This window comes from Pseudophryne corroboree, chromosome 8, assembly GCF_028390025.1.
Source record: "Pseudophryne corroboree isolate aPseCor3 chromosome 8, aPseCor3.hap2, whole genome shotgun sequence".
Lineage (NCBI taxonomy): Eukaryota > Metazoa > Chordata > Amphibia > Anura > Myobatrachidae > Pseudophryne > Pseudophryne corroboree.
In genome coordinates, this window is record NC_086451.1 from 438,038,568 (window position 1) to 438,065,562 (window position 26,995).

Here is a 26,995-nt window from a genome sequence, read left to right on the forward strand (position 1 = left end):
CGCATGTCGGGCTGCAGGATAGGTAAGCCATGGGGGGGGGGGGGGATTAAGGTTAGGTTTAGGCTGCGGGAGGATGGTTAGGGTTAGGATGAGGGTGAGTTAGGTTTAGGTACCCCCGGGGAGGGGTAAGGTTAGGCTGTGGGAAAGGGGGGAGGGTTAGCTTTAGGTAGCGGGAAAGGGGGGTTAGGTTTAGGCACCCATGGGGACGGTTAGGCTGTGGAGAGGGTGGGTAGGTTTAGGCTGCTGCAAGGGAGGGTTAGGGGACCATTGGGGAAAGGTAACTATACTTACCCTCCCCCTGTCGGGATTCTGAATAGCGGGATGCTGCAGTCGGTATTCTGACTGCCGGCATCCTGTTCACTGGCATTTTAATCCCTACTTATTTGTGCTATGCTTACAGATACTTTCATTCACATATACTGTATAACGCTTTGCTCTTACCTGTGTCACAACTGAATAACCAACACTAAATGATTTATTTTTTACTTACATGAAGGATCTCTTTGCAAATAGTTTTTTTTTTTTTTTTTAAATGTCCTATGTACTTTTACAAATAATCTAAAGCATAGAACGTGATTATAGGGCATCCCCAACTGACATACTTTATGTCTCAAACATGACATGGTTATTTAACTGGAGGTCTACTGCTTAGCAGATAAAACAGTATTGGCAAAAGTATTGCCCTTTCACCCCAAGTGATAAACTCTCTGACCTTCCATTCTCTGAACATCCCCTAATCCTTCATGTTCCGCGGGAGACGACTACGTTGCAAGTGCTTCCTGAACCTGGATTCCTTCAACAGCAGCCAGTTTAATGCCTATGCATGACACAAGGGGAGTGACAGATCGCACGGTATCTGTAATAAGGTGGCTGGGGAGGCCGGGGCCAGCCAGCCAGCCACAAGGGGGTGAGTAGTATTCAGATGGAACTCCTGGGTGGCCAGGCTCTTATGCGTCCCCTGCCATTGCCAGGCATCAGGAAAATTTGTTTAGTCGGAAGCCTATGGCTGGATGCTGCAGGGGGAGCGACGGGACTCGTGGTGGCCTGGGCTCTGTAGAAGCCGCGCCCCTGGTGTGACATCACATGCTGAGAAGGACGCGCTTAGACCCTGTGCAGCGCCGCACTGCAATCAGTATTATGTCAGGGATTCTTGCTTTTTCCGACGAACAGGGCATAGGAGGGAAAATTTTGCGGTGGCTATTTTATATAGGTAGGTCCGTGGACAACTGCTGAAATGCTGTGCAAGCCGGGGAAAACAAAATACTATCCCCAAGTTCAGCAGACCCTGTGGGCCTATTTTCATTGGGGGCTTGGAGCTGCAGCTCCATCCGCCCCATTGTTAATCCGGCCATGTATACATGTCATGGTGTAGTAGTGTGTGAGAGGAGACTGGTACTGCTGCTGTCTGTACTGTACCTGTGCTGTGTATACATGTCATGGTGTAGTAGTAATGTGTGAGAGGAGACTGGCACTGCTGCTGTCTGTACTGTACCTGTGCTGTGTGTACATGTCATGGTGTAGTAGTAATGTGTGAGAGGAGACTGGCACTGCTGCTGTCTGTACTGTACCTGTGCTGTGTATACATGTCATGGTGTAGTAGTGTGTGAGAGGAGACTGGTACTGCTGCTGTCTGTACTGTACCTGTGCTGTGTATACATGTCATGGTGTAGTAGTGTGTGAGGGGAGACTGGCACTGCTGATGTCTGTACTGTACCTGTGCTGTGTATACATGTCATGGTGTAGTAGTGTGTGAGGAGAGACTGGCACTGCTGCTGTCTGTACTGTACCTGTGCTGTGTATACATGTCATGGTGTAGTAGTGTGTGAGAGGAGACTGGCACTGCTGCTGTCTGTACTGTACCTGTGCTGTGTATACATGTCATGGTGAGTAGTGTATGAGGGGAGACTGGTGCTGCTGCTGTCTGTACTGTACCTGTGCTGTGTATACATGTCATGGTGTATTAGTGTGTGAGGAGGAGACTGGCACTGCTGCTGTCTGTACTGTACCTGTGCTCTGTATACATGTCATGGTGTAGTAGTGTGTGAGAGGAGACTGGCACTGCTGCTGTCTGTACTGTACCTGTGCTGTGTGTACATGTCATGGTGTAGTAGTGTGTGAGGAGGAGACTGGCACTGCTGCTGTCTGTACTGTACCTGTGCTGTGTATACATGTCATGGTGTAGTAGTGTGTGAGGAGGAGACTGGCACTGCTGCTGTCTGTACTGTACCTGTGCTGTGTATACATGTCATGGTGTAGAAGTGTGTGAGGGGAGACTGGCACTGCTGCTGTCTGTACTGTACCTGTGCTGTGTGTACATGTCATGGTGTAGTAGTGTGTGAGGAGGAGACTGGCACTGCTGCTGTCTGTACTATACCTGTGCTGTGTATACATGTCATGGTGTAGTAGTGTGTGAGGGGAGACTGGCACTGCTGCTGTCTGTACTGTACCTGTGCTGTGTATACATGTCATGGTGTAGTAGTGTGTGAGGGGAGACTGGCACTGCTGCTGTCTGTACTGTACCTGTGCTGTGTATACATGTCATGGTGTAGTAGTGTGTGAGGGGAGACTGGCACTGCTGCTGTCTGTACTGTACCTGTGCTGTGTGTACATGTCATGGTGTAGTAGTGTGTGAGGAGGAGACTGGCACTGCTGCTGTCTGTACTATACCTGTGCTGTGTATACATGTCATGGTGTAGTAGTGTGTGAGGGGAGACTGGCACTGCTGCTGTCTGTACTGTACCTGTGCTGTGTATACATGTCATGGTGTAGTAGTGTGTGAGGGGAGACTGGCACTGCTGCTGTCTGTACTGTACCTGTGCTGTGTATACATGTCATGGTGTAGTAGTGTGTGAGGGGAGACTGGCACTGCTGCTGTCTGTACTGTACCTGTGCTGTGTGTACATGTCATGGTGTAGTAGTGTGTGAGGGGAGACTGGCACTGCTGCTGTCTGTACTGTACCTGTGCTATGTGTACATGTCATGGTGTAGTAGTGTGTGAGGGGAGACTGGCACTGCTGCTATCTGTACTGTACCTGTGCTGTGTATACATGTCATGGTGTAGTAGTGTGTGAGGGGAATACTGGTGCTGCTGCTGTCTGTGCTGTACCTGTGCTGTGTATACATGGTGTAGTACTGTGTGAGGGTAGATTGGCGTGGTCTGTACTGTACCTGTGCTGTGTGTCAGTGGTGAAAGTGGAATATATAAATGGCAGTATGAAAGTTTGCACAGCCAGTCAGTAAGTACCTGTGAGTAATGAAAGTACTAGGGCAGCACTTAATTTGTCTGCTTAGTTGTATACAGTGACACAAACAAATGGAAAATACAACCAACAGCGCTAGAATACAATGCACAATTACAACCAAACCTCCCTTTTCTAGGGTTGGAATCTCCCGAAGGACTGATCTTTCAAAAATCCCCTTGAATCCTCCATTAAGTTCCTCTCATGTGATGTATCATGTACAGCAAAACAAAAAAAACTCCAATGGTGCAGTATGTCTAAATTCGGGTTAGGGATATCACTCTCGTGTATTATATTCTGGAACAATGTAAAGATAGTACATGGAACCCTTCACCTTCTTTTTAATAAGAGTGATAGCTGATATACCGTACTGACAGGAAAGGAAGCAGTAATGTGTACATAAAGGTATCTTTAATTCCTATATGCACGGGTATCGAGATTGAAAAGTTATCAATCCCGGGATACCCGGGATTGTGTTGACGATTCTAAAATTAAAATATTCAGTGCCCCCCCCCCTCCCTTCCTAGCCCACAGAACTGCTCACCATCGTCTTGTAGTGCGGGTGGGTCATTTGCTGTAGGCAGCCATGTGCGGTTCGGGCAGGGTGGGCATCTGGCGTTAGACTGTGCAGCATGACCTCTGACTTCACGTCACGCTGCGCAGTGCGCACAGCTGGGGGCAGGGGGAGCCGGGAGGAAGGAGCTGGGCAGCATCTGAGCCTCCTGAGGACGCTCCATGCTGCCTTGCATTGAAAAAACAAGGGGGCTTTCTAATCCCGAAATCCTGGGATTGAATCCCGGCCAATTTTAGGCCTAAATCCTGGGATTGGCCACCCTAGTCGTACCCCAACTCACAGTGGTATGAGGGAAAAATACACATAAAGGTATCTTTGTGCCTTAGGTGAATGGTTGGGCGTTTTCCAACTCACGGTTAGAAATGCTGGATCAAGCACATAACAGTATCTTCCAACATGTCAAGAGTCACGGAAGAGAAAGGGTATTTCTTAAATACAATCCCATACAAATTGAGTAGCATATGGATACGTCCAAGATAAAAAAAATACGTTTTAAAATCAATATAAAATGTAAAATTCCTAGGGGTTCAAGACACAATGCTACTAAGGGAGAAGGCCGTGGGAAAATATGATTGAATCACAGGAATAGTTTTTAATTTTAGTAATTATATTAAGGTTATCTTATTAGCCCTACGCAACTACAGTATGTAGCACTGCTTCATTTTCTTTCTACCTATAAGTTGGGGTGCTACTGTACATTATATTGCTCAAACCAATGGGAAGACCTGAGCGAAGCAGCTTCCACAGATCCATCACGTTGGGAAGTAAGCATTACTGAAGTTTACCTGTGTTTGTTCATAGGTCATTCTCTGCAATGCTTCTCGTGTTTTGATGAATGTGTAGACAAGACCACCACAACGTGTGGCCCCGGGGCCCAATGCATGATACGTGATACATGGCTGGGTAAGACTTCCTGATTATGCCATTCTGTGAGATGTTATGTAATAATGTGTCTTTGATCATGTCACCGTCTATTAATAACAAGTTACTTTAACTACTCCCCGTACAAGCAAATATGCCACAGGGTCCTTATAGCACGCACACATTAAGCGTTATTGGTGACTCATTCAGTATGTCTTCTCCATTATACCTCTCATTACCATCACACCCGCAGGATGGACATACGGCATCATGCTGGCAGATGGGGGCCTGTGGCATTTACTGCCGTGGAGGACTGTGACTCTAGCCACTCTTTTCCTTGTGACCACTCTTTCAGTACCCTAATTGGCCTTTATATGAGATACACTTCACTGGACCAATGGATCGCACTAGAATAGCCAAGTTCTCCAAGTTAAATAAGTCTCTCACAGTGGAGATTTACCAAAGATTGGAGAGTGATGAAGTGGAGAGTATAAGGGAGTCATTCCGAGTTGATCGTAGCTGTGCTAAATTTAGCACAGCTACGATCATCTTCCCTAACAAACGGGGGGTGGACGCTCAGCACAGGGCTAGTCCGCATCGCATTTCAGTCCGGCGCCTGCACAAATACAAAAGCATGGCACAGCGGCGATGCTTTTGTATTTGTGGAGTAACTCCGGGCCAGCGCAGCTCCTGCAGCTGGCCGGGAGTTGATCGTCGCTGCCACTGGCCGCAGTGACTTGAGACGCCACTGGCCACAGAGACGTCACGCAGCCGCCACGGCCCGCCCCCCCAACGGTCTGGCAAAGCCTGCGTTGGCCGGACTGCGCCCCCTAAACGGCGGCTTGATGCCACCGTCCAGCCCCCTCCCGCCTTGCAACCGCCTCTGCCTGTCAATCAGGCAGAGGCAATCGCTACTGAACGACGGCCTTCGGTCGTCCAGCATGCAGTGCGCCGGCGCATGCGCAATTCGGACCCGATCGCTGTGCTGCGATAAGCTGCAGCGAGCGATCGGGTTGGAATGACCTCCAAAGTACCAGTCAATCCTCTTCTGTCATGTTACGAGTTGGGTACGGGACATCGGTGGTCAGAATTCCGAGAGCAGTTTCCCGACTGACCATAATCCCGACAGGTTTGAGCAACTAAACTAACCCTACCATTCCCTTCATGCAGCCTAACCCTAACCCTCCCCTCTCACAGCCTAACCGTAACCCTCCCCCTAGTACCTAAACCTAACCTCCCCCCCGCAACCTAAACATAACCCTCCCCGGCATACTTACGTTTGGGATTCCGGCATCGGTATTCTGTCCGTGTGGATGCCAACTACAGCACATTCCCATGTTACAGGCTGTGTTTGAAGAATGGCTATAAGTTGATTAGTTGGTACTTTATCACTCTCCATTTTAGCTATCTCCAACGTTTGGAAAAGGGGAGCCTTGGTAGAGATAATGTGGAGTAGTTGCCCAAAACGCCCAATCAATTTTTAAATCGTTTTTTTTTGTGTGTGTTTTCGCTGTACAGTGACCGGGAACCCCAATTAGTGCACCGTGTCCCTTCGCATGGCGAGCAAACCGCTGCGCTCGGCACAGGTTACCGTTCCCAATCGTAGTCCACGTGGATTGTAGAGTATGAAAAAGTTCAATAAAAGAAAAAAAAAGTGAAAAACTCATGTCGACCTTTTGACCTGTCGACCTAGAACAAGTTGACCTAGAGACCCTGTCAACCTAGAAACCCTGTCGACCTAGTTACTGTCGACCAATAGTGGTCGACATAAACACTGTTGACCTAAGTCTTGTCGACCTAGAGACCGGATACCCACAGATATGTCCGCTTACATACGTATGGTAGCAGCAGCTTCTGCTTCCCATGCAGCATATCCCACGGAAGCCGGCGGAGGTGGCGGGGAGCGATGCTTCCACTACCCATAATTGCACGGTGGAGCCGGCAGAGGTTCATAAGCAGGGGTAGCAGGGAGCGGCGATAGTGCACATACATACGCATGCTCCCCACTACCATAGCATTCAATGGGGGAGCTGGACGCTGTGAGAGGATGTGCTATGCCGCAATGCGCGCCGGGAGATGCGGTCTCCCGCAGCAACAGTGCAGGAGGACACATCTATAGTCATTTGGTTCATTTGTACGCTAATCTTTTTTTCCATCATATCAATGACTCTCTCCCTCTCTCATCCTCTCTGTGATCATCCTGCTGTTACACTCTTATATCCTCTTTTCCATACCTGTCTCATCTGAAGCTTTCCTAGTTCTTCCAGTTCCAACTCTGTCCACCACACACACCTCAAGTGTACAGTATGTGACAATTCAGAGTCATATTGAAAGAATTACTGTATACTGGCCACACATACAGTGATACAGGCAAATTGACCCCACGTCACCCCTCTTGTTTGGCCAGTGGTGCAAGTAGAAATATTTCCTTAGTGGTACTGAGTGATGAAGAATGGGCGTGGTCACATGCTGCTAGTGGGAGTGGCTACATGACACTAGACACTAGTGGGAGTGGCTACATGACACTAGTGGCGTGGCCACACGACAGCCCCTTTTTTTGTTTTTTATCTGGAGGCAAGGCTAAACATATATAGTAGTACCTCCAATATAATGGAAATACTGTATATAGTGATACCTCCAGTATAATAGAAAATAGGATTTTGGTACCTACCAGTAAATCCTTTTCTCTTAGTCCGTAGAGGATGCTGGGGACTCCAAATGGACCATGGGGTATAAACGGATCCGCAGGAGCTTGGTCACACTATAAAGACTTAAACTGGGTGTGAACTGGCTCCTCCCTCTATGCCCCTCCTCCAGACCTCAGTTAGAAATCTATGCCCAGGAGAGATGGACAATTTCGAGGAAAGAATTTATTGTTATAAACACGGTGAGTGTCATACCAGCTCACACCTCAAACACACCGTAGAACGTGGCAGTCAGTAGAATACCAGCCAACGGCATGAACAAAACACAGCTACATGCTGAGAAAATATGTAACACAACCCGTGTGTCCACAGAAGCAAAAATACGACCCCGCATGCTATGTCATGAACAACGGTAGCAACCGCCAGATAGAGAAGACACACCACCAGGGTGTAACCAAAAGCAATAACTGCAGACACGGTACGCACTGGGATGGGCGCCCAGCATCCTCTACGGACTAAGAGAAAAGGATTTACCGGTAGGTACCAAAATCCTATTTTCTCATACGTCCTAGAGGATGCTGGGGATTCCAAAAGGACCATGGGGTTTATACCAAAGCTCCAAAACGGGCGGGAGAGTGCGGACGACTGCAGCACCGAATGAGCAAACGTAAGGTCCCCAACAATCAGAGTATCAAACTTGTAAAGCATCGCAAAAGCGTTTGACCCCGACCAAGAATCCGCTCGGCAAAGTTGAACCGCCGAGACTCCTCGGGCATTCGCCCAAGAAAAGCCCATCCTCCCAAAAGAAGGAACCTCCACCGACTTCGGTGACGGCAAAGCAGCCTTAGAACGAACATGCCAAACCGCATCACAGATTCAGCATGTAACAAACTGCATAACGCAGTCTCCCAAAGTAAGCTGGGAACATACCAGATAAACAGGGCCTCTGTTTCTCCAAACTGAGCCAAATTGATGACTTGTATACTCAAATCCCTGGCTAGATCAAGGGAATTTGAACCAGCTAATGCCTAAGTAACCCCCGGCATCAAAATAGGCCGACTTCTGCGAAAATCAGAAACCACTCTTGGTAGAACTACCAACCCAGTGGCGCACGCAGGGGAGGTTTCCGAGTACCTGGAGACCCCCACCTTATGAGCCAACATTTTTATATTTGAGACGGAGACAAGAGTGTCTCCGTCTCAGTAAAAGCCACGATCGCGTACGCGTACGCGACAGCGGAACTGTAGCAGCAGAGAGCTATGTAGCTCTCTGCATGAAGAATGTCCTGGGGGAGCTGCTGGCTGCGCATGCTCAGCCATAGCAGCTCCCTCCGTCGGTCCGTCCACACAGTGCAGCCGTCTGCTCCCGCCTCCCGGCCCCTGATGGTACAGTACTATATATTCAAAATGTATACTGTATACTGTATACAGTGTGATAAGTTTGTGTGTATGTATGTTTGTGTGTGTGCTTCTGTGTACGTACGTTACGTACGTACGTACGTACGTACGTACGAGGTACGGTATGTGTGTCTGTATGAATGAATGGGTGTGCTGTGCTGTATGTATGTATGTATGTATGTATGTATGTATGTATATATATGTGTATATATATATATATATATATGTATATATGTACTGTATATATATATATATATATATATATGTATATATATATACACACACACATATATATGTGTGTGTGTGTGTGTGTGTTGGTATATATATATATATATATATATATACATATACATACTCACACATGTACACACATACACATGGAAACCCCACTGACTGGATCCTGCGTTTGCCCCTGCAACCGAGTACTCAGTTCCTCTCTATCCACCTAAAAGATCAAACAAGGCTCTTGTGAGACAAAACCACCACTTCCGACACCCGCCTTGCGGACGTCAAAGTCAAAAGCCTGACCACTTTCCAAAAGAGAAATTTCGTAAAGAAACTTAATAGGCTAGCCTCCACATCGGCTTGTAATGTATGGATAAGCAGGACCTAGCTGAAAGTCCTCCATAGGAGCCTTCCTGGATACACACCGAGACACATAATTACTCCAACAACAGTTGTAACGCTGTACCGTCAGCTCTTGCCTAGCCTGAAGAATTGAAGAAACGACTTCACTGGGAACACCCATTCGGCTTAGGATACGACCTTCAACCGCCCCGCCGTTAGACGCAGCCGCGGTAAGTCCTGATACACGCCCCGATCTTGTTGTAACATTACCTCACGTAAAGGAAGAGGGCAGTCATTTTCTATGAGTAAACCATGAAAATTGGATAGCCAACTATCTCTGGTTAGACCGGATTTCAGAGGATCATCGGAACCATCGATCATCTTACGTTTACCACTGTCAGAAAAGTGAAAGCGGAGAGGCCACCTAGACCGACTAAAAACACCCACGGTGTCACGAGGATGTCCGCTGCTATATCCTGAGTGTCCCTTAACCTGGAACAATCTCCTCGAGGCCTCTCGTTGAGGCGAGACGCCAACATGTCCAATTGCGACACTCCACAAAGACTTGTCACGTCTGGGAAAGCTTCTCGATGATGACAGTATTTTTCCGGGCTGAATATCATGTCCGCAAAGGAAATCTATTTCTCCGTCGTTTACCTCCGGAACGAAGACTGCTAACATAGCGTTTACCAGACTTCCCCCTCAACTGCAAACTGTGCATCTTCTGCTTTTTCCTTGTTCCGCCCTAGCGGCTTACTTACGCCATTGCTGACAAGGCTTCTGGCAGAATTAACATGGCAGAACACGAAGAATACGTTCGTCTAAAATAGCTCTTAATTCAAAAAAACTTACAGCAGACAAGTTTCCCAACCTGACCTCATCATCTGGAAATACGTCCCTTGCAAAGGACTGCTCCCCAGCTTCGGAGATCTATTGCACGGACACCAAATTCTAAACCTGGATCCCTAACCTTCATTCCTCTAGAAGGAAAGAACCGAGCAGACACCACAGGAGCGATGTCCTGGCCGTTTTGATTATATTTCGGTGCATGCGCAGGTGAGACCCGGACCACCTTTCAAACTGGTCCCATGAAAATCACTCTGGTATTAGACCTGCTCTCCGAAAAAAAGTCCACTTATGCCGCATCCATCTGTCTTATTAATGGAACCTATTGATGAGGTGTCACCTCAAAGCCGATCCAACTCTGGATCCTCAGACCTCTTTCCTCAGGAAAACACGAACCTTAACCGGTCAGTATCTACTCTGAAACCCACTTCTGACATCTGCGTCGTTGGGAACAGGCCAATTCCTGCGCCGAAGAACAGTCAGAGATAAACAACGATATGCACCGTCTTACAGGGACAACCAGACACTGTCCTGAACGTGACGCACCTCTGTATGGCGTTGCGTGTTACCTTCCCTTCCATAGGGGAGAGGCAAAATCTATTAGAAAAACGGTAAGGGGAAACAACCGTAACTCAGAATGTTCCCCTTTGGCTTCTATGAATAACTCACAGGTCCTAGTCTACTCCTGGACTAACTGAAAATTAGTAGACAAGTGGTCACCGGAGAGGGGACCAGCCAGATAGACTCAGCAACAAGTGGTGTATGTAGTGGAAACAGCAACTACGTCCACTTCTGAGAACCTAACAAGGCTGCAGAACACTTACCTTTTCACCTTCCACTGTCTACACAGAAAAGGAAAAAAGAACGGTCTCGAACCGGTTAAACGACTGCATCCCACAAAAGAATGCGTCACCAACCGTTGTGAAGGAGGTTAACTCACGAATTTAGACTTCCCAGCGGATACCGCCGAGATTGACTGAACAGAGGTCACACCAACCAGCTGTATACCTCCCACCAGCATCTCCCGGAGACCTCCTCTGCATTTTTCTAGTCACACCACCTGCTGTCACGTGGCAGCCTGCTGTAATGTTATAAGGAAAAATAAACATAGGCAAGCCTACCCACTCTGGGTAATATAATTCTACCGGATGCCTACCCGACTACGACACTCCCTCAAGTGCATACATTGCAAATAAGGTCAAAGTATAGAAATAAAATTTCACTTAGCTGCCTGTGTATGATCCTTTGCGACCGGACTCTGCATCGACCAGGAGTTGATTGTCATCATTTTCTCTCCGCGTTGTGAAGAGACTAATATTCGGACTCCTTGAGAGGATCGAAACCAACTCGTCCCGGCCAATCTAGAGCTTAATCAACAGAGCGACCACCACATGAGAAGATAACCATTATTTCAGCATTCATGGATATACATAATGTAATACACAATAAAACACCCATATCGTAATCATGCATATATAAAGTCATATCTACACATATATACATAACCTATATGCAAGTGGATTGTCCAGACCCGTCAGGTCCCTAGTGACAGTAATGTGTTGTGAATATGTATGACCATGTACTGACGTGCCCCCGATGTGGATCTAGCAGGAACTTTACGGCCGACAGAAACTGAGTAAATGTCGACAGCATGGAATAGTAAGCGGGCAGAAATAATAATAATCTTGGAACCCCAAGGGGTCTGAGGGAAGCATACCTCTACAATTGTAATAACACTCCCCCTACTTATATATATATATATATATATATAAAATATATATATACCAATACAGGCACAAGGCAATAACAGCCTGTTCATTCTTTTACCCAGACATTACTGTTGATGCCGACAGGGCATCGACCGACCACCGTGTCTTCCCTAGCGTGTTTACTTGTTTTTAAGTACACAAAAGTAACCTGCCAATACTTAGTTGTTTGAATCAAGTACCGTCAAGCGTCGGCGAAACCGACAGTTATCCCCACAGGCGCCTTTGACAAAGCCCTCACACCTGTCGATACATGTCGACTAACCAATAGTGGGTAAATAAAAAGGGAAACAGTGTATTTATGTATTACAACAAGGATTCTGCGTCCATTATCAATCCTAATGATATATGACACCCATACAGCATTAAAACACTCTGTGCCCCCCTTCCTTCTTAGTACACAGCAAGTCCCGGTGGGGGACTTAGGAAAATGGCGCTGACCCCTCTGTGAGGGCTAAGCTCCGCCCCTTCCCGGCGCGCTTAAGCCCGCTCGACAAAAAAAAAAAAATATATATATATATATATATATATATACCCTATATTGAGCCAGGGGACCCTACACAGGGAGATTTCACCTCTGGGAGGGCAACAGAACCCAAACACTATGTCCCGCACTGTGTTTGTGCTTGACGGGGACAGCAGGGAAAAATGGCGCTGACTCTGTGTGTGAGGCTAAGCTCCGCCCCTCTTGGCGCGCTATAGCCCCCCTGTATATCTAAAACCAAACAGGCCGAGCACTAAATATAGGGTAAAGACTCTATATTTACCCAGCACCATGCTGCTCAGGGCGCCCCCCTGCGCGCCCTGCATCCCAGGCAACCGATCGGGAAGCGGGAGCCCCGGCGCGACGTGCAACCGCCGCTCTCATGGCGGCGCCCGGGAGCTCTAACTATCTATGCTGCCCAGGGCGCCACCACCCCCCGGCGCCCTGCACCCATGGCGGCCGACGGGGACCACGGCATAACGCGCCTGCAGGGGTCTGTATACAGAGCCCCCGGCAGCGCGAGTTAGAGAACTGGTAAGAACTAACTCGCTGTCCATGGCGCTCCCCCCCCCCCCCCGCGCGCGCCCTGCACCCGTATAAGCGGTGGCGGGGAAATCATTAAAGTATGTTGGCGGGGGATGAACCATGGTGCTTCGACACCTAAATGCTTTTTTGCTAGTTTTTCACCTTAAGAAGACCAGTAACTTGGTGCCCAGGGCACCCCCCCCCCCCCCCCCCCCCAGCGCCCTGCACCCTGAGAGTGCCGTTGGTTTGTGGGAGCATGGAGCGCAGCACTACCACTGTACCTCTGTTACTGAAGTCTTCTGCCGTCTGAAGTCTTCTTTTCTTCCAATACTCACCCGACTTCTTTCTTCTGGCTTCTGTGAGGGGGGTGATGGCGCGGCTCCGGGAACAAGCAGCTAGGCGCACCAAGTGATCGAACCCTCTGGAGCTAATGGTGTCCAGTAGCCGAGAAGCAGAGCCTTGAAATTAACAGAAGTAGGTCTGCTTCTCTCCCCTCACTCCCACGCTGCAGGGAGCCTGTAGCCAGCAGGTCTCCCTGAAAATAAAAAACCTAATATAAAGTCTTTCAGAGAAATTCAGTGGAGCTCCCCTAGTGTGTGACCCATCACTCCTGGGCACAAAGTCTTACTGAGGTCTGGAGGAGGGGCATAGAGGGAGGAGCCAGTTCACACCCAGTTTAAGTCTCTATAGTGTGCCCAAGCTCCTGCGGATCCGTCTATACCCCACGGTCCTTTTGGAATCCCCAGCATCCTCTAGGACGTATGAGAAATATATAGTGATACCTCCAGTATAATAGAAATATATAGTGATACCTCCAGTATAATAGAAATATAAAGTAATGCCCCCATTATATCAGGAAAATACAGCCACCGTTGCACTCCCAGTAACCCTGACAAAGTGGGAGGAGCCGTCATGCTGCCAAGCTTATTACTTTGTGGCGCATTATAATTGTGGTAATGGCAAAGTGTGTGGCAGGTGGTACTGAGTACCCGCTGCCAAATTCTTATGGGTACTCCGTACCCGAGCGTACCTGCATACTTGCAACGCTGTGCTTGGCCCGAAACAACTATTTAGTTACTGTTTGGTTGATTTCTGAGCTAGCCTGTAACTCCAGTTGGCCTTTAAGCATGGTAACTGCACTGAGAGGGCCACATAATGTTCATTTGATCCGCTGGGCCCCCAATATCTCTAATGCTCCAGCTCTGCTCTCCAGCCATGTTGGGGACATGCCACTTCTGTCAACAATCAACATCCAAATTATATGAATGGGAAGTTCCCAGGGGAACGAGCAGTGACAACAGACAGCAGCTGCTTCTCTGATACAGGCCAGCAATTATCAGTATATGGCTGGCCTTATAACCAGGGCCGTTTCTTGGGGCAGGCGAGCAGTGCAGCCGCACTGGGCGCCCGCCGCGGCACTAACTGTGGCTCCCTGCTTCCCCCTCCTATTTCTCCCCGAGTAACCCGCTCGGGGGGTGGAGTTTCACGGAATGACGCGGTTGCGTCGTTACGTCACGACGCAACCCCGTCACTCCGCGAACCCCCCCCCTTCCCCCCTGAGCGGAGTACAGAGGGGGATCCAAGTTAGGAAGAGGGAAAGGCCGGCGCAAGGAGCGACTGGTGAGGCGGGCCGAACAGCGGTAATCGCCTCTGTAAGTATTCTCTCTCTCTCTCTCTCAATGTGTAAAATGGGGACACCTGCCGTAATGTGTGAAATGGGGACTCTTGCCTGCCGTAGTGTGGGGATTTAATGTATCAAGGGCATTGCGGTGTGTGGCATAATATGGTGCATGGGGCATTACTGTGTGGGGCTTAATATGGTAGATTTTTTTTTTCCTGTGGTTGTCGTGATCTGTTGGAGCAGGGTCAAAACTGGATTGTGAGGTAGTCTTTTCAGACGAGGCCATGCCCATTTAAATGAGGTCACACCCATTTAGATGAGGCCACGGCCCCTTGCCGGGTGCGCGCGCAAGTTTTTTTTTTTATCTAGGTGTGGGGGGCACATTTTTTTATGTCATGGGGGGGCGCATTTTTAAATCTCGCACTGGGAGCCAAATTGGTTAGAAACAGCCCTGCTTATAACATTGGAGGTACTGGGGGTCTCACTGTACCGCGCCCCAGTGATAAGACCATTCTTTTTTTTTTTGTGTGTGTTTTTTTACACACTTCTTTTTTATTTTGGCAAAACACTCAGAAGAAAATGTCCCGTTTTAACAAAATGTTCCTGGTTATACAATTCCTTGTCTGTGGTGCCTCTGTGAAGGGTATGGGTCGTTGGGTCAACTTAAGTCGACATGACCTAGCTTGACAGGTAAAAAGGTCGACATGAGTTTTTTGGACTGTTTTTGATGTCGTTTTCTCTGTAAAGTGACGGGGAACCCTAATTAGTGCACCGTGTTCGCTCGCCATGCTTCGGGCAAGGTGCCTCACTCCGCTACCGCTTCACTCGGCACAGGTTACCGTTCCAATCGTAGTCCACGTGGACCGTTAAGTATGAAAAATTCCAAAAGTTTTTTTAAAAAGTGAAAAACTCATGTCGACCTTTTGACCCGTCGCCCTAGTACATGTCGACCTAATGCCCATGTCGACATAATGCTAATGTCAACCTTAAGTGGTCTACCTAATGACTGTCGACCTAAATTGGGTTGACCTGACGACCGTATCCCTCTGTGAAGGCAAGTTCCCCAGACAAATTACCCATTTGCCCTGTCAAATGGGTAATGACACAACAGATGCGACATGTTTTCACAATCCTTAAAGGACACCTTCTGTGACGCCAACAGAGAACAAAATAGTACAAATGTATGTTTTCCCCTTTCCACAGTAAAATTAGGATTAAGATTAGGGATAGATTTATCACAGTTTGGATAGGTAGAGTGGTGGGGTCTATTCATGAAGCAGTGAAAAGTGTGGAGAAGTGAGCCTGTGGAGAAGTTGCCCATGTTACTTCAATGCTGATTGGTTGCCATGGGCAACTTCTCCACTGGCTCACTTCTCCACACTTTTCCCTGCTTTATGAATAGACCCCAAAGTACCAACCAACCAACCAACCAACCAACCAGCTGCCATGTTGCAGGCTGTGGGGCAGATGTACTAAGCCTTGGAGAGTGATAAAGTGGAGAGAGATAAACTACCAGCAACCAACTCCTAACTGTCGTTTTTCAAACAAAACCTGTATCTCTCTCCACTCTATCACTCCCCAAGGCTTAGTACAGTACATCTCCTCCACAAATGACAGGAGCTGATTGGTAGGTACTTTATCTCTCTCAATAGCTTTGATAAATATGCCCCCTAGTGGCAAGAGGCTTGACTTTCCTGGCACCATGGGGTGCGCACAGAAGCCCTTTTGTATAGGGATCTCACAGCACCATTATTGGCACAGGGCTACAGCTATACAGTATGGTACATTCTTCCTGTATATCACGTATTATTATATCTCCATGACAGGGGCTGGACGGAAAAGTCGGCAAAAGGACTGCCTGGACGCGCAGCGCTGCATTATGCATTCCAACGATCGCTCATCAATCCAGTGGTGCTGTGATACGGACCTGTGCAATGCGGATTTTCCCAGAACAACTCCTGCGACCACCTCACCACCTATGACCACTGGCACTAATATGACTACGACACTAGGTAAGTGTAATTTGCTGCAGTATGTTAGAATAAGAGTCATTGTACAAGTAAACAAGGGTAATAGTATAAGTAACATTTAGAAATAGATGGTTTGTGAATATATTTTATTTGTCCAGTGATTTACAGTGGAAGGATATGAATGTTTATACCAGGCACTATAGAGCTAGAAGACAAATAATGACATGACAGCTTCCTCCCTTACAGCTTCATTAAGTAGGACCAGCTAGTAAATAGGGGATCTGTATGTAATCCTGGCGGACGGAATTGTGATGTTCCTGAGTGGTCTAGCACAGACCGCTCAGAACACATCTCTCCCCCCCGCTCAGCACACAGCGCAATGTGCTGAGCGAGGGGGGGGGGGGGGGGTTGGACTGACCCGATGGCCGCTCATATCACCCAGCGGTGAAATGAGCGACCTGCTAGATTGTGCCTGCATACAGGCCAATCTAGCACCGGCGATAGCGACGTGTGGGACCACGTGTCACTGTCGCCGGCACACACGGAGCGATGTATTTTGCTAATTTCTAAGCAATCTAGTCAGATTGCTTAGAAATTAGCTGACCATTGCTCCGTGTGTACCCCCCTTAACCCTATTCTCCCCCCTTAGTGCCTAAAGGGGGGTACACACGGAGAGATCCGTGTTTAAATTCTAAGCAGTCTGACTAGATTGCTTAGAAGTTAAGCACGGATCTCTCTGTGTGTAAGCCCCACAGCGATAGCGATGTGCGGTCCCGCGCATCACTATCGCCGGCGCTAGATTGGCCTGCATGCAGACACAATCTAGCACATCGCTCATTTCACCACTGTGTGGCCCCCTCGCTCAGTACAGATCGCGCTGTGCTGAGCGGGGGGTAAGATGTGTGCTGACCGGTCTGTGCTAGATCACTCAGCACACATCTCCCCGTGTGTACGGGGCTTAACCCTAACCTCCCCCTTAGTGCCTAATCCTAACCCCCCTTTCTGCAGCCTAAATCTACACCCCTCCCTTCTTCACTGGTGATGCCCAGCCCCATCCCCCCTGCCTGCAGTCTAACCCTAACCTCCACCCCTTCCTCTGCAGCCTAACCCTAAACCCCCGGGTTAAAACGAAATCCTAACCCTTACGACAATACTTAGCTTTGGGATCCCGGCTGTCAGTACCCTGGCATCAGGATGCTGACCTGGTTGGAATTCCAGCGTCGGTCTTCTGACAGCTGTCGGGATTACAGTGTCGGTATTTCAGGTGCTGGGATCCCAACAGCCGGGATCCTGAACGTATACCCTAAATAGCAACATAGGCAACCAAGGGGAGAGAAAGAAAGAGAGAGAGCGCTCTCTAGTGTAGTATTATTGAGACAACAACAAAAAAAGGTGCACAAGTACTGTAATTTATATATGTACGTACTGTAAGTGCCCTGTGCATAATATGTACATACCTGTATATAACAATGGGTCCGAGTCAGACCTGATAGCTGCTGTGCGTTTTCCCAAACGTTTTCATGGTGGGTGTGTGACGTCAGCTCCGGTCCCGATCAGCTTGATTCCATCGCACTGGAGGAATAAGTATTGCGCTACGCACACATTGCACAGAATGGGAAAAACATTCAATGGTGAGTGTGATGGGAACGGTTTTGCAGCTGTCCGCTGACTGAGGGGAATTTTCGCACAGCGTACACATGCAATCGCACACTTGCAGTGGACAAGTTTTCACTCCCCCTGGGGGGCGACTATCTGATCGCAGGACAGTGTAATTTGCAGCACAGCGATCAGGTCTGCATTAGGCCCTATATTTCCAAAGTAAAAATTGTGGTAAATAAAAAAGGTTTATACAGTGCTCCTCAAAGATAAGTCCTGTAAGTGTTTGAAAATATATACTGCATATAGGTTCACACATGGGAAGGCAAGAGATCAGTGAAACTGCAGTAACTGAGGATATATTATCCATGTACCAGAAGATCAATATACTCACCAGTCTAGGGAGCTGGTCTGCGCTGCTTCTGCTGGGCTGCCCGGCGCCGGCCCCTGTGCGCTGCGGTGACCCCCAGTGCTGTAAGGTGCGCTGGCGCTTTGCAGCATCACTTTACTGCACCGGGGTCACATTGCAGCACATGGGGGACCCGGCGCCAGGCAGCGCTCACCGGCGCAGCGGACACCGGTGAGTATTTTTTTTTGTTTTTTGTTTTTTAACTTTTTTTAACTTTTTACACTGTGATGAGCTTGTGTGTCCATCGGACACACAGAGCTGATCACATTGACGGGTCCCCGCTCAGCTTTCTCTGCCAGGGGCAGAGAAAGCTGGGCAAATGCCAAATTATTGCAGTGCAGTGCGATGTGGATTACTAAAAAAAAATTTGAATTAAAGGGTTTGGAGCAGTTTTTCATGAAATGCCCTAAATGCCCTAAATGCCCTTTATTTTCACACCCTTTTCACATTATTTTAGTATCACCTGAATGTATTAATGTTAATAAATAGACCTCTTAGTACATCTGCCCCAGGAGAGGCCCCTCCCCACACTGACATGTACAGACATACTGTAGGAATTGTGGAGCAGTGAAAGGCGCACCCTTCTGTCAGTACTTGGGACTTAATTCCGAGTTGTTCGCTCGCTAGCAGTTTTTAGCAGCCGTGCAAACGCTAAGCCGCTGCCCACTGGGAGTGTATTTTAGCTTAGCAGAAGTGCGACCGAAAGGATCGCAGAGCGGCTACAAAAAAAGATTGTGCAGTTTCCGAGCAGCTCCAGACCTACTCAGCGCTTGCGATCACTTCAGACTATTAAGTTCCTGTTTTGACGTCGTGGACACGCCCTGCGTTAAGCCAGCATTTCCCCAGGCGTTTTTTCCACACACTCCCAGAAAACGGTCAGTTACCTTCCTTGAAACACCCACTTCATGTCAATCACTCTGCGGCGAGCAGTGCAACTGAAAAGCGTCGCTAGACCTTGTGTGAAACTACTTCGGCTGTTGTGAAAGTACGTCGCGCGTGCGCATTGCGCCACTTACGCATGTGCAGAAGTGCCGATTTTTAACTAAACGCTGCACTGCGACCGAAAACAGCTAGCGATCAACTCGGAATGACCACCTTGGAGCCTGCATACCCAGCGCCTTCTGTAGTGACACTGCTACATCTCTTGGGGAGGGCAGGGTGATAGAGATGGGGGAGAGAGATAGACAGACAAGAAGAGGATAGAGATGAGAGAGAGAGAGGGAAGATCTGCTGTAAGGAGAGAGTATTGACTGCATAGGAGAGGAAAGAGTTAAACATCTGGGGAGGGGTGGACCTAGCTGTGAGGAAAGTACAGCCTTCTTTAGGGGGAGGGTTTGCTATATATAGGGAAGGAGAGGCCATCTTAAGTCTCTTGGTGATTTGCTTTGGGGTGAGTGCTGCTTTGCAGAATCCCCCGATTTTCTTTTTCGGATTTATACATTTCAGTGTTTTGTCAGCTAGTCATGGGCAAAGTGATTCACTGAGCTGAGCTGAGACACATGACTCAGTTCAGTGAAGTGTCTGGAGTCAGTGTCTCGGCACATGAGTCATGACTCATCTGTAGTGGAATGTGTTGCAGAGACTGCACATGAATCAGTGAGTTGCCAGTGCTGGAGGATCAGTGCTGGACTCATGGAGTTATTCAGCTGCAGTGATTGTACAGTGTATCTGGGGGAGGCAGCTGCTTATGCCCTGATTGTTAATAATATGTTAACATAGATTTACTGTTATGTTGATATATTATTAATAACCACTTATTGCATACTAGTTATAGAATATGACATTACTTTTGGCTGAGGAGAGAAAGCTTAACAGCCATGAAACACATCATTCATTCTGTAACTAAACCAAATAAAACGTTTTTTTTTTTTATCTTGCATACTTTGCTAATTGGATGATTTTAGGTGGCCTTGGATTTATTATATTATCCACTATCTAGCCTCCAGGGAGTTTGCCACCCACAATCACACTGAGCAGGATCAGTGAGCACTGAGCCGAGAGCCCTGTACCACAGGGGCTCCACCTCCTGCTGCATGAATCAGATTCATTCACTGAGTCACTGAGTCTACACAGTGTACAACTGTCTCCCTCACTGGCAGACTCAGGAGGAATCATGATTCATGACATGGATCAGGCACAGCAGCAGAGCACTCACTGACTGGTGAGTCGTGACTGCTCCCTCCCCCCTCCCACTGGGTGTCACCTGGTATAGCCTCTGGCCAATCACAGCTAAAGACAGCAGAACACACTGACTGAAGGACACAGGACACAGAGTTTCCTCCCTCTGTCTGAGAGAAGCTGCTGCTGCTGCTGTCTCGACTCACGAGACAGTGAGTGACTCGAATCATTCACACTTCCTGATGATTCCAGTCACTGTGTTGAGACAGAGAGTCAGTAGCCATCTCTATTGTCAGCTCCCTGCATTTAGGTCACACATCAGTGCTCTGGCTGCCACTCGCCCACGACGGTCCGCCGGGACCCCAGCCCGTTACCGCTCATCGGGCGGTGGGGGCTGGTTCCGGGGGCGAGCTGGCTGGCCCTGGGGATGGCGTCCCGTCTCCTAGGGCCTCCTCGAGGGATCTGGCGGAAGCCGGGCCGGATGTGACTGGCGGGAGCGGCCGACGAGGAGGATCAGAGAGGGAGTCAGGCCGCCCGGAGGTGGGCGGGCAGCAGCCCTTGCCTCCGGGCATGGCCGGGGAAGCCCCAGTGCCGGGTGCCCGCGGGAGCGCGCCGCGCCAGGCGCTCATCCAGGGACCGGAGACTGAGTTCGATGCCCAGCTCTTCCCCCTTGCCGGGGCCGGCTAGTGGTTCCAGGCGGGGGGAGGGCACTGGGCGGGGGACGGTGGCCAGCCGAGCGAGGCCTGTCGCAGGGCCTCGCACGGCGTCATCCCCAAACGCTTCGGCTGAGAGAGCACGGACCGGAAGCGGTGGGACGCGCGCGCGCCCACGCGCGGCGCCGCTCGCGCACGTGTGCGCGCAGCGGCGCCGCTTTCCTCCTTGTCTCCTCAGCCCTCTCCCCCGCAGCCGGAACACGGTGTGGAGCGGGGAGGGAGGGGGAGAGGCAGTGATCAACCAGGTTAAGCTAATGGAGCTCTTAATGCAGGAGCCCAGACAAGAGGCCTTGTGGTGACAGAGAGCAGTGGGGCGCGCGCCCGAGGTGCGCGCGCGCCCACGCTCGCCTCTGGCGCCGCTAGCCGCGCACGTGTGTGCGCAGCAGCGCCGCCGGCCCTGCTGTCTCCCCTGCTATCTCCCAGGCAGCCGGAGTCCGGCGGGAGCCGGGGGGAGAGGGGAGACAGGGCAATTATGATCACTGGCAGGGCAGTGCGATACCAAGGAGAAGGGGTGCGGCAGCAAGAGGTCACCGGGTGCGCGAGCCCGTGTCCACTGAAAGCGGAGCAGTGCGCGCGCGCTCTGCTGCGCCGCGGGGTTCCCGGTCTTTTCAGATCACTCCCCCAGGGCCGGAATCTAGCGGCCTGCGGGGGAGGAGGGGGGACAGGGAATGGGTTAGTGGCCGCGGGGCTGCTGCACGCGCCGCAGGAGCTTGCGGCGGTCCCACCCCCCCCCCTCTGCGGCATCGGATAGTTCCGATACACGGGAAGAGGGGACAAATTCGGAGGCGAGGGCAGTGCGGGCGTCGACAGCGGTGCCTCCGCTTTCCCGCAAGGGCAGCGTGCGTCGGATGCCCGGCACACGCATGTCGGGCGGCGAGTGCGTGGTCGCACGCGGGCCCCGGCGAAGGACCCAGGACCGCGTTTTGGGGCAGTCACGACCCCTCCGGAGCGCTGGCTCGGCCCTGGCCACAGCGGTGAAGGTGTTAGGGCCGCTAGCCGCAGCTGCCTCCCCTAGAACGGCTGTTCGTTCCGGCGGGCTGCGGGCTATGGCGGCGCAGCGGGTGGCACGCGCCTGCCGTGAGCTCGGGACGGTCGCCGCAGAATTACAACAGGGTCCAGGGCAGGACGCGGGGGAGCTCACGGCCGCAACGCCCCCAGCACTGAGGCCGCGGCATGTGCCGCGAGTGCTGGAGGGGTCCTCCGCTTCTTCCTCTTTTTCAAGGGAGCTCGGGGATGAGGCGATGGCAGATTTCGAGGAGGAAGGCAACGATTTGGACGCGCCGGAAGATTCCATGTCGGGGCAGTCGGCGGCATCAGGTAAGGTGGTGCAGTCGGTATTCGGGTTCCTCCACGAGCTCTAGTTCGCGTAGTTCTTCCTCTTCCTCATCTTCAATGTCGTCACAGGCGTCCGAAGTCAGTAGCACAACTAGGGCAAAGAAGCGGGCAACTAAATTCGCCAAGAGGGCAGCGGAACAGGCGCAAGCGGCTTAGCGAGGAAGCGCGTAGGGCCAAGAAGCTCGCAATTTGCCCGGTGTCGTGCGATTCGTCTATACTGCTGTACTGCGGGGGCTGCGAGATAGCTGCCGCAAGAAGATTTGGAGGGGCGACTTCGTGGACGTGTTCGTATTGACGAAGGTCGCGAAGAAAGAGTATAAGGTGGTGGCGCAAAGAAGGGCATCGGGGCTGAGGCATTCCGTACCTTCGATAATTGCCTGGCCGGGTTCTGGGTCTTCGCGGCATCTTACCTGGAGGACAGGCCGGCAGAGCACACGAATATAATTAGGTACCTGCATCTCGTACATGACATGCAGCGCACGTCTTCGGGATCGGAGTGGCGCAGGTACGATCAGGAATTCAGGGAACAACAGGAAGGTTTGCAGGTCATGGACTTCGGGTTCAAGGACGTTGAGGTTGGGCTCAAGGTCACCCGGGCTTCGCTACAGGCGGAGGAGCCCCGGAAGCCGGGGGCGGACGGGCACCACGCAGGGTCGTCCTCCCAGTGGTTCGGCGCGGACGGCGGATTGGCCAAGTCAGGTAGGTCGGCAGTCCGCGCAGGGGGGCGTGCCACCACAAAAGGAAAATGTTTCACGTTTAACAACGCGGCGTGTTCCTTCGGGGGATGACTTGGTCATCTCTCCAGTGGGGGTGGTTCCTAAGAAGGCTCCAGGCGCCTTCTGGCTCATTTGAGTTCGCTTTTAGGTGTGTACTGCCGGAAGCTGTGAAGGGCGACTGCGGGGTGTGCCAGAACGCACCATTTCGTGCGTTTGTCCTCAGAGATTAAGAGGGATTTGGCAATATGGGCCTCGTTCCTCGAGGACTTCAACGGGGTGTGTACTGTATATGGCAGGCCCCAATGGCGGACAGCGCTAGGTTGCAGCTGTTCACCGACGCAGCGGGCGCCTCTGGATTCGGTTGCCATCTGGAGGGATCTTGGTGCGCGGCCTCGTGGCCGGCAGAATGGCATCGCGGGGGTTTCACGAAGGACCTTTTGCTTCTGGAGTTTTTCCCATTATGGTGGCGTTGGAGGTCTGGGGCGATCGGCTGGCTAATCGCAGCATTTTGTTTAGATGCGATTATCTGGGCGTGGTGCATGCGATTAATAACCAGAGGGCAAAGTCGTTGGTGGTTATGCGGGTGCTAGGGCAATTGCTTTTGACATGCTTGCATAGGAACCTGTGGTTCCGCGCGCAACATGTGCCCGGTTTGGAGAATGGGATTGTCGACGCTTTGTCGCGAGGACAGTGGGAGAGGTGTTGGTTGTTGGCACCTGAGGCCAACGAGCAAGGTTTTCATTGTCCCGGTTAGGTTTGGCAGGTGATCGGGCCGGACTGGAGGGTCTAGCGTTGCGGTCAGTAGCGCCAGCCACGCTCAAGGCTTACGAACAAGCTTGGAGTGAATGGGAGGAGTTTGTCCAAGGGCGTCAGCATCAAGGTAAGAGTAGGCATCGGCTGATGCTTTCTTTTATGTGGCAGCTTTAGGTCACGAGCAGTGGTATCGCGGTATTTGGCAGGCATCTCATTTTTCTGCAAGCTGCGAGGCGTCCCTGACGTAACAAAAAGCGAGGTTCTGCGGAAGGCAATGAAAGGGTGGGCGCGAGTTGCGCCGTCGCCACCGGATAGGAGGCGGCCCATCGATGCGGCTTTGTTGCCAGCCGTCATCGAGGCGGTAGGGCGAGTCGCGTCGTCCAAGTTTGAGACGCTTTTGTTTAGTTTGGCGTTCTCAATGGCTTACCACGGGGCCTTTCGAGTTTCTGAGTTGGTAGCGCCTTCCAAGAGAGCAGATTCGCGCATGCTGGTCGGGGACGTGGTAGTGGGTGAGAGGTCCTTGCTGTGCAGGTTGCGACGCTCCAAGACGGATCAAGTGGGGAGAGGGCGCTGGGTTACAATGGTTCCAGCGCTAGAGGAGAGCGTTTGCCCAGTTGGCTGGCAAGGCAATATGTGGTGGTGCGACCCGTTAAGGAGGGGTCTTGGCTGTTGCATTATGATGGGCTGCCAGTCACGAAATACCAGTTTCGTTGGATGCTGAGTCGTTGTTTGGCGGGCTTGGGCCTCCCACCCACTGCTTTCGGTACCCATTCCTTTCGCATAGGCGCAGCGACGTCGGCTGCTGCGGCGGGTTGCTCCAGAACTGAAATCCAAGCGGTGGGGCGATGGAAGTCGTCAAGTTACAGACGATATATTCGCCCCGTCACATGAGAGGTCGGTTTGCGCTTGGGGCTTTGTTTAAATGGCAATGTATTACGTTGTTCCAGTTCTGTGATTTTATGGTGTTGTGCGTCTGTTGGTGTTCCCCCTTTTTTATCCTACTCAGGGATTAGCTACTCGCCGTTGCTGGCATGAGTCGGCAGCGGGGGTCTGGAGTTATTTGCGATTTTTTGCCTGACTTGACGGACTGAATTCTAATCTATAATTCGGCTAATTTGGTCTAATCAGAGTCCCTCAGCAGGTCTTTACGTTTCACCTCCAGCTGAGTTATTACATGTGTTTCCCATTTTATATCCCCCCCTCTTTTTTTATTTCGTTTGTTTTATTTGATCCTTCCCCTTTGTGTCTTTAATTGCGCTTTAAATTGGCAACGGAACATGGTGCAGTCGGCTAGGCCGTGACTGCTGCAATGGCGAGATCTAAAGTTTTCTTTTTTGGCAGATCCTTCAGTATAAACAATTAATAAGCCTCTTAGTAATCAATTCTACCCCTCTTTTTCCCTTCAGGATGGTTTGGAGACTATTTGCCCATTTGGGTGGTTGGCCACTCTTACATTTACTGGGCGGCCAGGTTTGTGGCCTCGGAAGGGTCTCAGGCATTGCTAGGAACACAGGGTGTCAGATGGCTTGGCTGGCGAGGAATGATGTGGGGTGAGCTGTGGAGTAGGTTAGTGAGTCAGGCCAGCAAGCATGGAGTCCCTAGGGTTTTGGTTGTCCATCTAGGTGGCAACGACCTGGGGAAGAGGACATCCTTGGATCTGCGGTGGGCCATGATACAGGATCTGGCAAGTGTGACCGCGGCATGGACCAATTGTGTGTTGGTTTTTTCCATGATGGTGCCAAGATTGTGTTGGAGGGGTGTGGCGGATGGTCGCCAGATTGATGAGGCCCGGAAAAAGGTGAACGGAGCGGTGGCAAAGTGGGTGCTGTCCCACGGTGGGAGGGTGGTTCGCCACCCGAGGATACGGTTCAGAGACAGCCACCTTTTCCGGCGCGATGGAGTACATCTATCCAATGAGGGGATGATGTTTTTTCTGGAGGATCTAGGTTTCGCTTTGCAGGAGTTAGGGTAGGTTTATGGTGGCGGTGCGAAAGACTTTGGGGATGAGTCTTTCGCTGTTGGCGGAAAAGAACGGCAGTTTTGTATTGTAGGGAAAACTGTAGTGTTTTTTACAGTTTGTTGTGGTTTAGGTGCACTCACCTCCATCGACTTATGGCCGCTTGACCACCCGTCCGGGAAGGCAGCGGCAGGGCACCCAGGAGCGGTGGGTAGTCACTGTGGGGGTTGAGTTGTCACCTATTACCGGTTTATAGTAAGTTTTAGTAAATTTATAGGGTTAGTTATTTAAAGTTAATTCAGATTAATTGAGCCGTTCTTTTGGGCCGCCACCATATGCCAGCTGGAGCGGCATATTAAATTAATTTCTTTATTACAGGTTTCCTAATGGATAGGGACAAATAAATAGCTAGCAATTTTCTGCCAAAATTCAAGTCTCAGTGTCGTTATTTCTGGTTCTAGGTTATGAATGCTTTACTTTCAAAGAAAGGGGTCCACCAAATATCACTAAGATGTTTAGGAGAGAGTATTGACTGCATAGGAGAGGAAAGAGTTAAACATCTGGGGAGGGGTGGACCTAGCTGTGAGGAAAGTACAGCCTTCTTTAGGGGGAGGGTTTGCTATATATAGGGAAGGAGAGGCCATCTTAAGTCTCTTGGTGATTTGCTTTCCCACCCTCCCGCCCTGGTATTAAGAATTTGTGGCACGTGGGCTTTGGCTTTAAGTTGTTGGCTGTTTTCGTTGGCTATTTATTGGCGAAAAAGAACGGCAGTTTTGTATTGTAGGGAAAACTGTAGTGTTTTTTACAGTTTGTTGTGGTTTAGGTGCACTCACCTCCATCGACTTATGGCCGCTTGACCACCCGTCCGGGAAGGCAGCGGCAGGGCACCCAGGAGCGGTGGGT

The 26,995-nt window shown here is 50.4% G+C and overlaps 1 protein-coding gene across 2 annotated transcripts in view; it reads left to right on the plus strand.

Moving 5' to 3' along the window:
- Window positions 1-748: 748 nt before the first annotated feature.
- The window catches only part of LOC134949482 (uncharacterized), a 48,547-nt gene continuing 22,300 nt past the window's right edge, over window positions 749-26,995 (plus strand). The window contains exons 1-3 of one of the 2 annotated variants that reach the window (XM_063938076.1): window positions 749-907; window positions 4,615-4,716; window positions 16,352-16,537. In XM_063938076.1, coding sequence (XP_063794146.1) covers window positions 814-907; window positions 4,615-4,716; window positions 16,352-16,537 — 382 coding nt within the window. In that variant the 5' untranslated portion in view covers window positions 749-813. Of the gene's footprint in view, window positions 908-960; window positions 1,211-4,614; window positions 4,717-16,351; window positions 16,538-26,995 lie in introns of those variants that run through there. The other variant, XM_063938075.1, reaches the window with a different exon arrangement.